The sequence below is a fragment of the Coregonus clupeaformis genome, unplaced genomic scaffold (assembly GCF_020615455.1).
Source record: "Coregonus clupeaformis isolate EN_2021a unplaced genomic scaffold, ASM2061545v1 scaf0145, whole genome shotgun sequence".
Taxonomy (NCBI): domain Eukaryota; kingdom Metazoa; phylum Chordata; class Actinopteri; order Salmoniformes; family Salmonidae; genus Coregonus; species Coregonus clupeaformis.
This window is the reverse complement of record NW_025533600.1, coordinates 77,501-93,621: the sequence shown is the minus strand read 5'-3', so window position 1 is coordinate 93,621 and position 16,121 is coordinate 77,501. Positions and strand designations below refer to the sequence as shown.

The following is a 16,121-nucleotide window of genomic DNA, read 5'->3' as shown; positions in this document are numbered from 1 at the left end:
CCCCAGTCTCCTAACGGCCCGGAACGCAGCCCTGCCCCAGACCAAGTCTCAGCCCCAGTCTCCTAACGGCCCGAACGCAGCCCTGCCCCAGCCCCAGTCTCCTAACGGCCCGGAACGCAGCCCTGCCCCAGCCCCAGTCTCCTAACGGCCCGGAACGCAGCCCTGCCCCAGACCCAGTCTCCTAACGGCCCGGAACGCAGCCCTGCCCCAGACCAAGTCTCAGCCCCAGTCTCCTAACGGCCCGGAACGCAGCCCTGCCCCAGACCCAGTCAAGCCTGTTTACCATACTGTACTCTCGACTAGGGCTGTGGCAGTTATGGCATTTTGTCAGCCGGTGATTGTCAAGCAAATAACTGCCGGTCTCACGGTAATTGACCGTTAATTAACATAAACACATTTAGCATCTCCTGGCTTCAACGCATAGCCTACAAGCCACTGATGCAGACCTTTGGAACATCTACATTAAAAAAAGTCTAATAATTCCATGTAATATAGCCTACACCATCACAATAAATCCATTATTTATTTTAGACAGGTCTAAAGAAACATGATATTTTTTATTTATTTTATTTAACCTTTATTTAACCAGGTAAGCCAGTTGAGAACAAATTCTCATTTACAACTGCGACCTGGCCAAGATAAAGCAAAGCAGTGCGATAAAAACAACAACAACACAGAGTTACATATGGGATAAACAAAACGTACAGTCAAAAACACAATAGAAAATCTATATACAGTGTGTGCAAATGTAGTACGTTATGGAGGTAAGGCAATAAATAGGCAATAGTGCAAAATAATTACAATTTAGTATTAACACTGTAGTGATAGATGTGCAGAAGATTATGTGCAAATAGAGATACTGGGGTTCAAATGAGCAAAATAAATAACAATATGGGGATGAGGTAGTTGGGTGGGCTAATTACAGATGGGCTGTGTACAGGTGCAGTGATCAGTAAGCTGCTCTGACACTGATGCTTAAAGTTAGTGAGAGAGATAAGAGTCTCCAGCTTCAGAGATTTTTGCAGTTCGTTCCAGTCATTGGCAGCAGAGAACTGGAAGGAATGGCGGCCAAAGGAGGTGTTGGCTTTGGGGATGACCAGTGAGATATACCTGCTGAAGCGCATACTACGGTAGGTGGGTGTTGCTATGGTGACCAATGAGCTAAGATAAGGCGGGGATTTGCCTAGCAGTGATTTATAGATAACCTGGAGCCAGTGGGTTTGGCGACAAATATGTAGTGAGGGCCAGCCAACGAGAGCGTACAGGTCACAATGGTGGGTAGTATATGGGGCTTTGGTGACAAAACGGATGGCACTGTGATAGACTACATCCAATTTGCTGAGTAGAGTGTTGGAGGCTATTTTGTAAATGACATCGCCGAAGTCAAGGATCGGTAGGATAGTCAGTTTTACGAGGGCATGTTTGGCAGCATGAGTGAAGGAGGCTTTGTTGCGAAATAGGAAGACGATTCTAGATTTAACTTTGGATTGGAGATGCTTAATGTGAGTCTGGAAGGAGAGTTTACGGTCTAACCAGACACCTAGGTATTTGTAGTTTCTAAGTCAGACCCGCCGAGAGTAGTGATTCTAGTCGGGCGGGCGGGTGCAAGCAGCGTTCGATTGAAGAGCATGCATTTAGTTTTACTAGCGTTTAAGAGCAGTTGGAGGCTACGGAAGGAGTGCTGTATGGCATTGAAGCTCGTTTGGAGGTTTGTTAACACAGTGTCCAATGAAGGGCCAGATGTATACAAAATGGTGTCGTCTGCGTAGAGGTGGATCTGAGAGTCACCAGCAGCAAGAGCGACATCATTGATATACACGTATATGCAGGTTGCCATGGATATCACCACCAGTATTGCCATAAGGAGATGGAGAGCTATGGGTAGTGTGTGGCCTCCCACCCGTCTACAGGGCAACGGCACTGTCAAGACCTGAAGATGAAGGTGGCACAGTGTACCTCTTCACACCCTGTGATCCAGAAGATCCGGACAGACTGTTCCAAAGAGTTCACAGTTTGAAAAGAGTTTGAACGCTGCTTACTAGAGAACCAGAACTCACCTACATCCTGTTCAGCACACGTAGCACGCTTCCTCGGCTGTGCCGAGACAGTGGACCTTTCCGGAGTGGCAGTGAACCCAGTTCCTCAGCCCTGTTAGGACCCAGCAGTGACCATCATCCATCCCTCTCAGAGAAGATATCTCCTTCCTGCCATACTGACGCCGGACTGCTTGCCCATGGCATTTTGATAACATCCTGACTTTGTACATGGATAAAGTGGACTCTTGTCGATGGCTACTTTAGGATTTGTCAAGAGAACTCGGAATACTAGACATTTACAAGTTACTGGGACTGATTTCTGCCTGAGACTGTCAAGAATCAAGATGGGTTATGAAAAAAAATGAAAAATTAATCAAATAAATAATAAATAAATAAAAAATACATGTATGCACTCACTAACTGTAAGTCGCTCTGGATAAGAGCGTCTGCTAAATGACTAAAATGTAAATGTAAATATACACAGAGAATAGAGTCGGCCCGAGAATTGAACCCTGTGGCACCCCCATAGAGACTGCCAGAGGTCCAGACAACAGGCCCTCCGATTTGACACATTGAACTCTATCTGAGAAGTAGTTGGTGAACCAGGCGAGGCAGTCATTTGATAAACCAAGTCTATTTAGTCTGCCAATAAGAATGCGGTGATTGACAGAGTCGAAAGCCTTGGCCAGGTCGATGAAGACGGCTGCACAGTACTGTCTTTTATCGATCGCGGTTATAATATTGTTTAGGACCTTGAGCGTGGCTGAGGTGCACCCATGACCAGCTCGGAAACCAGATTGCATAGCGGAGAAGGTACGGTGGGATTCGAAATGGTAGGTGATCTGTTTGTTAACTTGGCTTTCAAATACTTTCGAAAGGCAGGGCAGGATGGATATAGGTCTGTAACAGTTTGGATCTAGAGTGTCACCCCCTTTGAAGAGGGGGATGACCGCGGCAGCTTTCCAATCTCTGGGGATCTCAGACGATACGAAAGAGAGGTTGAACAGGCTAGTAATAGGGGTTGCGACAATTCCGGCGGCTAATTTTAGAAAGAAAGGGTCCAGATTGTCTAGCCCAGCTGATTTGTAGGGGTCCAGATTTTGCAGCTCTTTCAGAACATCAGCTGTCTGAATTTGTGTGAAGGAGAAGCGGGGGAGGTGCATGGGCAAGTTGCAGCGGAGGGTGCAGAGCTGGTGGCCGGGGTATGGGTTGCCAGGTGGAAAGCATGGCCAGCCGTAGCAAAATGCTTGTTGAAATTCTCGATTATCGTAGATTTATCGGTGGTGACAGTGTTTCCTAGCCTCAGTGCAGTGGGCAGCTGGGAGGAGGTGCTCTTATTCTCCATGGACTTTACAGTGTCCCAAAACTTTTTGGAGTTAGAAGAAATATGAAGAAAATGTAGTCTTATTTCAGAAGAACACAATAGCGTACTCTGAGTTGTCCTTATGTTAGGCCCTAATCTGGCTATGCCATATGGCTGTGGGCTACACTAGTTAGTAGACAAGATTTGCTTAGAATTCCTTGCCATTATTTTATATTATTTTATAGTATGAAGAATACAATTGAACATAGCTGAATAAAATAGAAAGGATATTTTATCCAAACGATTTGAGGGAGTGCGCACATGCGGCTATTCTGTGTTGAGCGGTTAACAAAGAAACAGGTACTCCTATATGCTTAATTTAGAGTTATTTATGTAACTTTAGTTGTGATACAAATGTTGGGCTATATGTTTTGTTTTTTAATACATTCTAAGGCTGCACGATGCGACTAATGATGATTTGAAAAAAGTCACATGAAAGGCATGAGCTCTGCTTAGTTTTTTGCGCAGGCTGTACACACTTCATCAGTCTCATTCACAATTTGACAAGCACTTGATAATGCCTCGAATTTCCCAACGGCATCCCCTTTGTGTCCCCCCTAAAAAAATCCATGTATTTTGCGGCCAGTGGCCATTGTGCCCTTGGGCTGAATATAATAATTATAATTCCCTTCTCCCGGCTGCGTGCTCCGAAGCACCTCTCACTCACATGGCTCTCTCAGATAGCGCAATGCTTATTAGCCAATGCCCGTCACGTGATCGGGTCTTTCTCACAGGCTACAAGTGAAGACAGACACACCGGGCTGCAACTGCGCGCGTCCTTATCCAATTCCGAGGCGCATATTGAAGATATTGGAAGAACTGTCCACATTTACTTTTCGTCAGCCAACAAGATGAGTAGGCCTAACAAACAGCAAAAGCACTAGCCTATGTCAATCTACTATCCCCCATATTACAAAAGTTGACCTATTCTATTCTGTGCCATAAATAAATATTCAAACATAGTCTGTGACAGTTGTGGGATGCGATAGATCCCAAATTAATACAGCCACTAGCATCAAAAAACCTGTTTTAAGCAATGAGCCTGACGCAACAGATGAGAACGTTTAGCTTAAAATGTTGATAAACTATTAGGCTATTTCTTCACATTCTAAGCGCAGCAATGCGCACACGGCAGTAGGCTATAAGCGCGAATGTTCCATTAGTAGAAAAACACCATTCTCAAAAGTGACCACAAATGCGATTATGCATGTATTGCTTTTATTATAAATGTGCATTTCTATGGTGAAGATTATCTTCCCCAAACTTGAAACTCACGCGCTGCGTATGTATGCCAGTTAGGCTCTACCCCGTTGTAAAGCGGATGAATGTGCTTAATTTTAAGAAGTTATTTGGCCACTTTAGTTGTAATACAAACCTTATCAAAACGTATAGGCCTATGGGCTAGGCTACATGAGTTGTGCAAAAATGAAAAAGTCGCAAAAAAAGCATGCGCTGATTCTTGCCTTAAGCTGGGCATCATTCACAAGTGATAATATATCATTCAAATACTAAATAATATATGTGTGAAATTTGTTTTGATTTCGAATGGACCATTATCATGCACTCGAAACAGGGGCAGCGGAAAAAAATTACATGTCATCTATGCATTTAAATTGCGAATGGAGGACAGCTAGGTAGGCTATACTCCTGTTGTAAAGAGAAGCAATGTGCTTAATATTAGGAAAGTTGAGAAATGAATAGAGTATATATATACAGTGGGGAAAAAAAGTATTTAGTCAGCCACCAATTGTGCAAGTTCTCCCACTTAAAAAGATGAGAGAGGCCTGTAATTTTCATCACAGGTACACGTCAACTATGACAGACAAAATTAGAAAAAAAATTCCAGAAAATCACATTGTAGGATTTTTAATGAATTTATTGGCATATGATGGTGGAAAATAAGTATTTGGTCAATAACAAAAGTTTCTCAATACTTTGTTATATACCCTTTGTTGGCAATGACACAGGTCAAACGTTTTCTGTAAGTCTTCACAAGGTTTTCACACACTGTTGCTGGTATTTTGGCCCATTCCTCCATGCAGATCTCCTCTAGAGCAGTGATGTTTTGGGGCTGTCGCTGGGCAACACAGACTTTCAACTCCCCTCCAAAGATTTTCTATGGGGTTGAGATCTGGAGACTGGCTAGGCCACTCCAGGACCTTGAAATGCTTCTTACGAAGCCACTCCTTCGTTGCCCGGGCGGTGTGTTTGGGATCATTGTCATGCTGAAAGACCCAGCCACGTTTCATCTTCAATGCCCTTGCTGATGGAAGGAGGGTTTCACTCAAAATCTCACGATACATGGCCCCATTCATTCTTTCCTTTACACGGATCAGTCGTCCTGGTCCCTTTGCAGAAAAACAGCCCCAAAGCATGATGTTTCCAACCCCATGCTTCACAGTAGGTATGGTGTTCTTTGGCTGCAACTCAGCATTCTTTGTCCTCCAAACATGACGAGTTGAGTTTTTACCAAAAAGTTATATTTTGGTTTCATCTGACCATATGACATTCTCCCAATCCTCTTCTGGATCATCCAAATGCACTTCAGACGGGCCTGGACATGTACTGGCTTAAGCAGGGGGACACGTCTCGCACTGCAGGATTTGAGTCCCTGGCGGCGTAGTGTGTTACTGATGGTTGGCTTTGTTACTTTGGTCCCAGCTCTCAGCAGGTCATTCACTAGGTCCCCCCGTGTGGTTCTGGGATTTTTGCTCACCGTTCTTGTGATCATTTTGACCCCACGGGGTGAGATCTTGCATGGAGCCCCAGATCGAGGGAGATTATCAGTGGTCTTGTATGTCTTCCATTTCCTAATAATTGCTCCCACAGTTGATTTCTTCAAACCAAGCTGCTTACCTGTTGCAGATTCAGTCTTCCCAGCCTGGTGCAGGTCTACAATTTTGTTTTTGGTGTCCTTTGACAGCTCTTTGGTCTTGGCCATTGTGAAGTTTGGAGTGTGACTGTTTGAGGTTGTGGACAGGTGTCTTTTATACTGATAACAAGTTCAAACAGGTGCCATTAATACAGGTAACGAGTGGAGGACAGAGGAGCCTCTTAAAGAAGAAGTTACAGGTCTGTGAGAGCCAGAAATCTTGCTTGTTTGTAGGTGACCAAATACTTATTTTCCACCATAATTTGCAAATAAATTCATTAAAAATCCTACAATGGGATTTTCTGGATTTTTTTTCTCAATTTGTCTGTCATAGTTGACGTGTACCTATGATGAAAATTACAGGCCTCTCTCATCTTTTTAAGTGGGAGAACTTGCACAATTGGTGGCTGACTAAATACTTTTTTGCCCCACTGTATATATATATATATATATATATATATATATGCCATTTAGCAGACGCTTTTATCCAAAGCGACTTACAGTCATGCGTGCATAGATTTTTGTGTATGGGTGGTCCCGGGGATCGAACCCACTACCTTGGTGTTAAAAGCGGCATGCTCTACCAGCTGAGCTACAGAGGAGGCCTAGCCTCTAGAAAGCTGATAAGATCCTCCTCTTTTTAATAGAGGCCATCACTCTCTTTTCTCACGCAATTGCATAGCCTATAGAAATGTTTACGAAACATGAGCACATGGGCTCTCATTAAATGTTTGATTCGATTTTCGATACATTTGCATTGATGTCAGATTGATTAGGTGACAATAGAGTACTGAGTCCCAGGCAGTTAGCAAGTTTGGTAGGATACTAATGACAATCAGCAGCATCAGAGCTTGGAGAAGCCTAATTACCGTGACTAAACGGTCACCTGGAATTTGACTGCCATCATGACCCGTGACCGCCAGTGTGGCGGTAATACAGTCACCGTAACAGCCCTACTCTCGACCCCTTCGGTGTTTGTCAAAGACCCCTTGACTTGACAGTTTGTCAAAACGGTGCAGTAGATGTTTTCCAGTGTCCTTATCAATGGCCAAAGGCACCTGGTGTTCCACTCAACCCTATTCACTGACTTTTTGAGTCATCTTGAAAATGTGTTTTTATATGATTTTTTATGTGAGTTCTACACCTGACGTGTGAGTTTGATGTGGTTATTAGGCAAGAAATGCATGCATTGAGGCTATTGTCAGGTAAAAACCCATTGATATCTCAGTCCTTCTTTACATTCCACTGAGATCTGAATCAACACATTATTCATATCGCTCAGTTCCAAGGACAAATATTCCCTGTGAAGACTAGACGGTGATAAAGGCGCATTTAATGCAGATTCGCCTGACAGAATGAACAAATACATTCTCCTATCATCTGTCACTAGTGTCCCAGATGCGTGAGCAGCACGAGAGAGGACGCCTTTGATGAGGCAGCAGATGTAAATCTGGACGTATAAATTATCACTCTGCTCGGTAACAAGCGGGCCGGTCTCTCGTTAGTGTTAAACAGTTAGAAATGGCGAGTGTCGCGTCGGAGCTCCGAGCTAATTAATTAAGAACTGTCTGGTAGGGTGAGAAGGAGAGCCCTGCACACACACAGATGCATACGCACACACACACACACACACACACACACACACACACACACTGGAAAGATTTGGCATGGGCCCTCATATCCTCAAAAAGTTATACAGCTGCACCATTGAGAGCAGTTAATGTGACTAAATAGTTAGGCCGGGTAGCTATTTGGTTAACTATTTAACTATCTGCATTGACCCTTTTTACACGAACTTTATTTGACTCATCACATACGCTGCTGCTACTGTTTATTATCTCTCCTGTTTCCTAGTCACTTTATTCCTAGTTATATGTACATATCCTACCTCAATTACCTCGTACCCCTGCACGTCGACTCGGTACTGGTACTCCATGTATATAGCCAAGTGATCGTTACTCATTGTGTATTTATTATTACTTTTATTTTCTATTATTTCTCTATTTTCTTTATCTCTGCATTGTTGGGAAGGGCCCGTAAGTAAGCATTTCACTGTTAGTCTACACATGTTGTTTACGAAGCATGTGAGAAATAAAATGTGATTTGATTAGAAAATTTGATTTGACATACACACACAAAGAGAGTCTGATGTGATGTCTGCTACCAACTTGCTGCCGTGGCAACACTGAAGGCCTTTAAAGACGATCCAGGAGAACTTCAAAGCCACAGCAGGACCGCACGCAGGTGTGTGTGTATGTGCGCGCGTGTGTGTGTGTGTGTTTGTGTGTGTGCACTGGCTGATAAAGGAGATGGGAGGATGAGAGATGAAATTAAACGAGTTTAAACCACTCGACATGCCCAACAGGCGCTTGGGTTTATACGTTAGACAGGCTGGCATCTTTGTAGATTGTGTGTGTATGTACGCGTGTGCATTGTGCACACATACGTATGTGCCTGCTCGTGTGTGTTTGGGTCCTTTTGTATGACACAATGTTTCATTGTGGATCCAACTAAAGTATTCCGACATGCGTCTCGGTGTTTGTGCTTCAGTTAGTGTTTCTGCATAAACACTTTACTTTCTGCATAAACGCGGGACAGCGGTATTTTGTTTGTTTGGGATCATGAGTGTTGTTTGTAAAAGGAAGGTGTGATCTACACCCCTCTGAACCCCTTCCCCCCCCCGAAAATAAAGAAGACAAGAAAGAATCTCTATCCCGCCATGCAAATGAGCGCGGCTGCGTCGGTTAGATTTATACGCCTGCGTCGCTATAGCAACAACATAAAGAACTACAAAGCAGTGAAGAAAGCACGTTTTCTCTCTCTTCTTTCATCCCGGCGCCGCTCAGATCATGAGCATTAGCATAGAGATGGAGGGATGTCCTGCAGACAGAGACAAGGGAGAGAAGGAGAGTTACATAGCTCATCTGGAGAGCAGGCTGCCTGCCTCCACAACAATGAGCCCCAAATGGCAGTGGAACATCAACTATAACATCAACTAAATGCTAATGAAAGGAGAGAAACAGCACACCCTGCCTGCCTCTTTGCCTCCACCCTAGCATTTCCTTCTCTCTTAGGAATCTGGCTTCTTTCTTATGGTGGTCCGTGGCTGGGGGTGATGGTGCTGGGCCGGTAGCAGAAAGGGCTGCTGGATGGTGGGGTCCAGAGAAGGTGGGGATGGTAAGTGTGGATCTGTGGAATGGATCTTGGGGTAATGGAAAGCGCTACGTGACTCAATAGTGGAAGTCCCCTGACGGCCATATATACAGGCCTAGGCTTCCAGAGGCAGTTTGGAACTCGGTAGTGAGTGTTGCAAACGAGGACAGCACTCGCCGGTCCCATTCTGTGAGCTTGTGTGACCTACCACTTCGCGACTGAGACGTTGTTGCTCCTAGACGTTTCCACATCACAATAACCGCATTTACAGTTGACCGGGGCAGCTCTAGCAGGGCAGAAATTTGACGAACTGACTTGTTGGAAAGGTGGCATCCTATGACGGTGCCATGTTGAAAGTCACTGAGCTCTTCAGTAAGGCCATTCTACTGCCATTGTTTGTCTATGGAGATTGCATGGCTGTGTGCTCGGTTTTATACACCTGTCAGCAACGGGCGTGGCTGAAATAGCCGAATCCACTAATTTGAAGGGGTGTCCACATACTTTTGTATATACAGTGTATGTACATATAGGTAGGGATAAAGTGACTAGGCAACAGGATAGATAATAAACAGTAACAACAGCGTATGTGATGAGTCAGAAAGGGTCAGTGCAGTCAGTCCAGGTAGTTATTGGTTAACTATTTATCTAACTATTTAGCAGTCTTATGTCTTGGGGGTAGAAGCTGTTCAGGGTCCTATTGGTTCTAGACTTGGCGCTCCGGTACCGCTTGCCGTGCGGTAGCAGAGAGAACAGTCTATGACTGGGGTGGCTGGAGTCTTTGACAATTTGTAGGTCCTTCCTCGGATACCGCCTGGTATAGAGGTCCTGGATGGTAGGGCGCTCGGCCCCAGAGATGTACTTTTGGTTTCTCTTGCAAAATAGAGTTTATTTCAATGAGACTACCCTGTATAAATAAAGGTTAAACAGTAAAAAACACAGTTCTGTTTCCTTCAGGGCTTTTAGCCATTCATTACAATAGTTTTGCCAAGTAATGCTCATTATGTAAATATCTGTACATGTGGGGTTAGTGCATAGATGATTTTGCATACTGTGGCAACTTCATGAATTATGTATGAATCCAAAGTGGTGTAAATGCATAGCAGAGATGGGAGAATCCCCTCCAGAGATGGAATACCTCTGCTTACCTCTCTGAATCCCCCCTTGATGCACTTCCTCCCTCCACCGTTCCTCCCTCTGCTGTTCCTCCCTCTGCTGTTCCTCCCTCTGCTGTTCCTCCCTCTGCTGTTCCTCCCTCTGCTGTTCCTCCCTCTGCTGTTCCTCCCTCCGCTGTTCCTCCCTCCGCTGTTCCTCCCTCCGCTGTTCCTCCCTCTGCTCCTCCATAGAGCTGCATCTGCAACTATTTACATGCAGTCTCCAGTGACTGTTACAGGCATCTCAAAAGCCTCCTCCTCCTTTCTATAGGCGCTGCAATTAAGCAAAGATGGGATGTATGACAAGTTATGTTGTTCCCTAGTTGCCATTGAGCAGTTGGGGCTGTGGCTTGTACAGTTGTTTTTAAACATAGTAAAGAGCATGGGAGATGGAAGACATCCCTGTGGCACACCTTTATTTACACTTATCACTGAGGCTGAAGTGGGGTGGTGAACTCTATATCACACAGGCCTTTAGCCTGATCTGCTCAACAACAGGCCTATATCTTAATCCACCCACACCATCACCATTACCCCCCTGCTCTGCTCTCTGCATCCAGGCCTCTCAGACAGTAAGTTACTTGTCTCTTGCAGTTCTTCTCATTTCTCCTCTCTTTCTCTCTTAGACCTCAGACAGATTTTTGGACCACAAGATGAGTTCCTCTGAAGTCTCTCTCTCTCTCTCTCTCTCTGGTTTCATAGCTGGGCCCCTTGTTTTTGAAAACGGTATATTTGCATGTCAGTTCTGTAGCCTCCAAGCTCGATGGTCTTCTCTGACTGCCATCTCTCTCTCTCGGGAAAGGAATGAAAAATACGCTGTTTTATTTTTTCTTCTGAGGGTGTTGAGTATTTCAGTTTAGCATTTTCTCTCTTTTTTTATGTACTTTTTTCAGGGAGGGCCTTTAATGTGTCTGTGGATTCCTTATCATTCTGTTTGCATGAGCTCAGATACACACACGCAACATGCACACGCACACACACACACAGAACCACACACACACTGCCTGGCATATGCTGGACCAGACCAGATGTGTCCATATACAGATTCCATATGTTAGTGTGTGTGTGTGTGTGTGTGTGTGTGTGTGTGTGTGTGTGTGTGTGTGTTGTGTGTGTGTGTGTGTGTGTGTGTGTGTGTGTGTGTCTACCCTGCAGTCAGACACTCCACCCACATGCAGTGCATTACAGCACGTACATTGAGAACATTCTGTGCACACATGATCATTAAAGTACAGAACAGCTCATTGATTGAGTTGTCCTGGACTGGCCTGGACATCCATGCTATACTACCAGGACTTCTCTTTCTCAACCAGCTTCATAGTAGGAGAAGAGAACCTCAATAGAAGGATGGTAAAGTTGATAACTGGTTTATCTTGACTGGCTGTGTCCCATGTGCTTGAGGGGAGGCATTGTGTGTGAGCACTTGTATGGGTGTGTGTGATTCATACAGTATACACTACCAGTTAACAGTTTGGACACACCTACTCATTCAAGGGATTTTCTTTATTTTTACTATTTTCTACATTGTAGAATAATAGTGAAGACATCAAAACTATGAAATAACACACATGGAATCATGTAGTAGCCAAAAAAGTGTTAAACAAATTAAAATATATTTTAGATTTTAGATTCTTCAAATAGCCACCCTTTGCCTTGATGACCGCTTTGCACACTCTTGGCATTCTCTCAACCAGCTTCATGAGGTGGTCACCTGCAATGCATTTCAATGAACAGGTGTGCCTTCTTAAAAGTTAATTTGTAGAATTTCTTTCCTTCATAATGCGTTTGAGCCAATCAGTTGTGTTGTGACAAGGTAGTGGGGGTATACAGAAGATAGCCCTATTTGGTAAAAGATCATGTCCATATTATGGCAAGAACAGCTCAAAAAAGCAAAGAGAAACGACAGTCCATCATTACTTTAAGACATGAAGGTCAGTCAATACGGAACATTTCAAGAACTTTGAAAGTTTCTTCAAGTGCAGTCGCAAAAACCATAAAACGCTATGATGAAACTGGCTCTCACAAGGACTACCACAGGAATGGAAGAACCAGAGTTACCTCTGCTGCAGAGGATAAGTTCATTAGAGTTACCAGCCTCAGAAATTGCAGCCCAAATAAATGCTTCACAGAGTTCAAGTCACAGACACATCTCAACATCAACTGTTCAGAGGGGACTGTGTGAATCAGGCCTTCATGGTCGAATTGCTGCAAAGAAACCACTACTAAAGGACACCAATAATAAGAAGAGACCTGCTTGGGCCAAGAAACACGAGCAATGGACATTAGACTGGTGGAAATTTGTCCTTTGGTCTGGAGTCCAAATTTGAGATTTTTGGGTCCAACCGCTGTGTCTTTGTGAGACGCGGTGTGGGTAAAACATGGAGGAGGAGGTGTTATGGTGTGGGGGTGCTTTGCTGGTGACACTGTCTGTGATTTATTTAGAATTCAAGGCACACTTAACCAGCATGGCTACCACAGCATTCTGCAGCGATACGCCATCCCATCTGGTCTGGACTTAGTGGGGCTATCATTTGTTTTTCAATAGGACAATGACCCAACACACCTCCAGGCTGTGTAAGGGCTATTTTACCAAGAAGGAGAGTGATGGAGTGCTGCATCAGATGACCTGGCCTCCACAATCCCCTGACCTCAACCAAATTGAGATGGTTTGTGATGAGTCGGACCGCAGAGTGAAGGAAAAGCAGCCAACAAGTGCTCAGCATATGTGGGAACTCCTTCAAGACTGTTGGAAAGGCATTCCAGGTGAAGCTGGTTGAGAGAATACCAAGAGTGTGCAAAGCTGTCATCAAGGCAGATGGTGGCTATTTGAAGAATCTCAAATATAAAATATATTTTGATTGTTTAACACTTTTTTGGTTGCTACATGATTCCATATGTGTTCTTTCATAGTTTTGATGTCTTCACTATTATTCTACAATGTAGAAAATAGTACAAATAAAGAAAAACCCTTGAATGAGTAGGTGTGTCCAAACTTTTGACTGGTACTGTATGCGTGTGAGTCATACAGTATATGTGTGTGAGGCATACAGTATATGTGTGTGTGTGCACTTGCACGAGTGTGTGTGAGGCGAGGCGTCGTGTGGTTTCAGTGGTCTGGAAAAAGACGGGAGCCCTGGAGCCTCCTGTCTGGCATGCGGCTAGGCGGAAGCCCTGTCACCCTCTCCTTAAGACACTCACTCTCTTTCTCTCCCTCTCTTTTCCCCTCTTTTTATCCATTTAAGATGGATGGATGAGAGGATGGCACATCTCTAATTTGAGTCTCCTCTCCTTCCACTTCTCTGACCAGAAGCCATTTAAAGCCATGGGCCACCGAGGAGCTGGCATCCCCCTCTTTCTTCTCCTCCCTCTCCCTCTCCCTCTCTCCGCCAGGCCTCCCTACGTCTTCTCTCTGCCCTCTCATCTCACCCCTTTCTCTGTGATTGATGGTGACTGACTGACTGCTGCTCCCTGTCTCACACTCCCAGATACATATTTAGGCACACACACACACACACACACATATGGTCACTCTCACTTCCTCAGATGGCCTCATGCATTCATCTACATACTACTGTCAAGTGTTAAATACATGCTTATTACACACACGCACGCACACACTCACACACACACACACACACTCACACGCGCACACACACACAAACAAACAGGCTCGGAGTGACAACACACACTCATCAGTGCACCTCTTCTCACGCTCACAACACACCCAACTTCTGTCTTCCTCCTTTTTTGAAAGTTTCAAAGAAGTTCATCCTTCTATTTCTGTTACTTCCTTTCTTCTCACTTTTTCCCTCGGTCTCTCTTTTTCTTCGTCTTTTCTGCACGACTTGACTCCACATCCTTTTGTGTCTTGGTGCGCTGCTTTGCACAGCACCCTGAAGTCAGTCATATTGCCTGCCTGATTAATAATTACAGCGTACACAACGGCGTGGGGAAAAACAATTTCTGCCATCTTTGATGTCCAACATGAGAAAGACCAAAATGACAAAGAGACAGAGGAACGCTATAAAGAGGAGGAAACAACGTCTCATTTAGCCTCTTTTCAATCTTTTTTTGTTGCCTCCTTTTTCCCCTGCTGTTGTTGTTGTTGTTTTTATCTGACTGTCTGGTGGTGCGTTAAATAAGGAAGGCAGTGGTGAGGGAAGAAATAATGTTTCTCTTTTTCTGTCTCTGTTCTTTTCCCAAAACATCACAAGACACATGTCTACACACATGTGGGTGTCTGGCTGGCAGTGACCAATGACTCGTCTTCACTCTGAGCATTAGACATAGGCCTCATCCCAAATGGCACCCTATTCCCTACACAGTGCACTACTTTTGACCAGGGCCCATAGGGTCAGATTAAGGACTATATGTGTCAATCCTGTTTGACTTCTCAGCGTTGTTTCTTGTCTGATACTTCAGTCTGTGTGTTACTTAGTATGGGTTTATTGTGTCTGTCTGTCTCCTGGCCAAGGGAATCTTCTTCCCTCACTTCCATCCATTCCAACACACACACACACACACTAGACATGTTCTGAAGGCAGGTCTGACAGCTGCGGTGTTGCAGTCGGTGTGATCATGAGTTGAATACTGTCTCTGCTCTGACAGCTCTTTATGCTGGGACTCCCTATATGGCTGACACACACACACACACACACACACACACACACACACACACACACACACACACACGCACATACACATACACACACACACACAAAGCCCTTGTTCACTCCAACCATCACTTCTGCTACACAACTGAAAAGTGATGGACAGGAGAGGGTTTTGCAGTGAACAAAATCAATCATATTACAGAGAAAATCTGAACTCCATATGATATGTTTATGTATCACTTTGTCTTATTTCATTTGTGTGTGTGTATTAATGTGTGTGTATGTGTATGCATTAATGTGTGTATGTGTTTCAGGGAGAAGGAGGAGCAGCTGGGGCGTGAGAGGGAGCGTCAGCGGCAGCAGACCCAGCAGGCAGAGAATGCTCTGGAACACTTTAAGAAACAAGTAGAGATCAGCTCAGAGAAGACCTACGCTGACATGAAACTACAGGTAACATACTGATAATACTACATGGAAATCCCTGGTTCTGTAAAGCCGGGACAGTACTGTTGTATGGAGGGGAGAAAGAGGGGCCTATATGATCTTTACTATTCCCAGCACACACACACACTTATCATCATCATCATCATCGTCATCGGTGATCACTGGAGTCCAGTATGATTGTCCTCCATGGGGTCTTCTATTTGTGGGTCTTCAGATGGCTGTAGTGGCTGATCCGGGAGCCACATATTTTGGTGCAGTGTGGGCAGGGATGAGTGGTGGTTGGTGGTTGGGCCTTCCTGGTGTTCAGTCTCTCCTTGTGTAGCTGTCCCTTGTCCTCTGCGGCACAGTGGAGATCTTTTTCATGTAGTGCAGCTCCCTCTTGAATGTTTTTTCCCCAGTTGTCTGTTTAGTGCAGTGTCCTTCCAGTTGTCTGTTTAGTGCAGTGTCCTTCCAGTTGTCTGTTTAGTGCAGTGTCCTTCCAGTTGTCTG

At 44.6% G+C, this 16,121-nt stretch overlaps 1 protein-coding gene across 2 annotated transcripts in view; it reads left to right on the top strand.

Annotated features, from left to right (window-relative positions):
* Positions 1 to 16,121, top strand: part of LOC121557119 (centrosomal protein of 112 kDa) — a 120,314-nt gene that overhangs the window by 56,456 nt on the left and 47,737 nt on the right. For both annotated transcript variants that reach the window (XM_045213720.1, XM_045213721.1), the window contains one exon: positions 15,503 to 15,638. In XM_045213720.1, the coding sequence (XP_045069655.1) occupies positions 15,503 to 15,638 (136 nt within the window). The remainder of the gene's footprint in view (positions 1 to 15,502; positions 15,639 to 16,121) is intronic.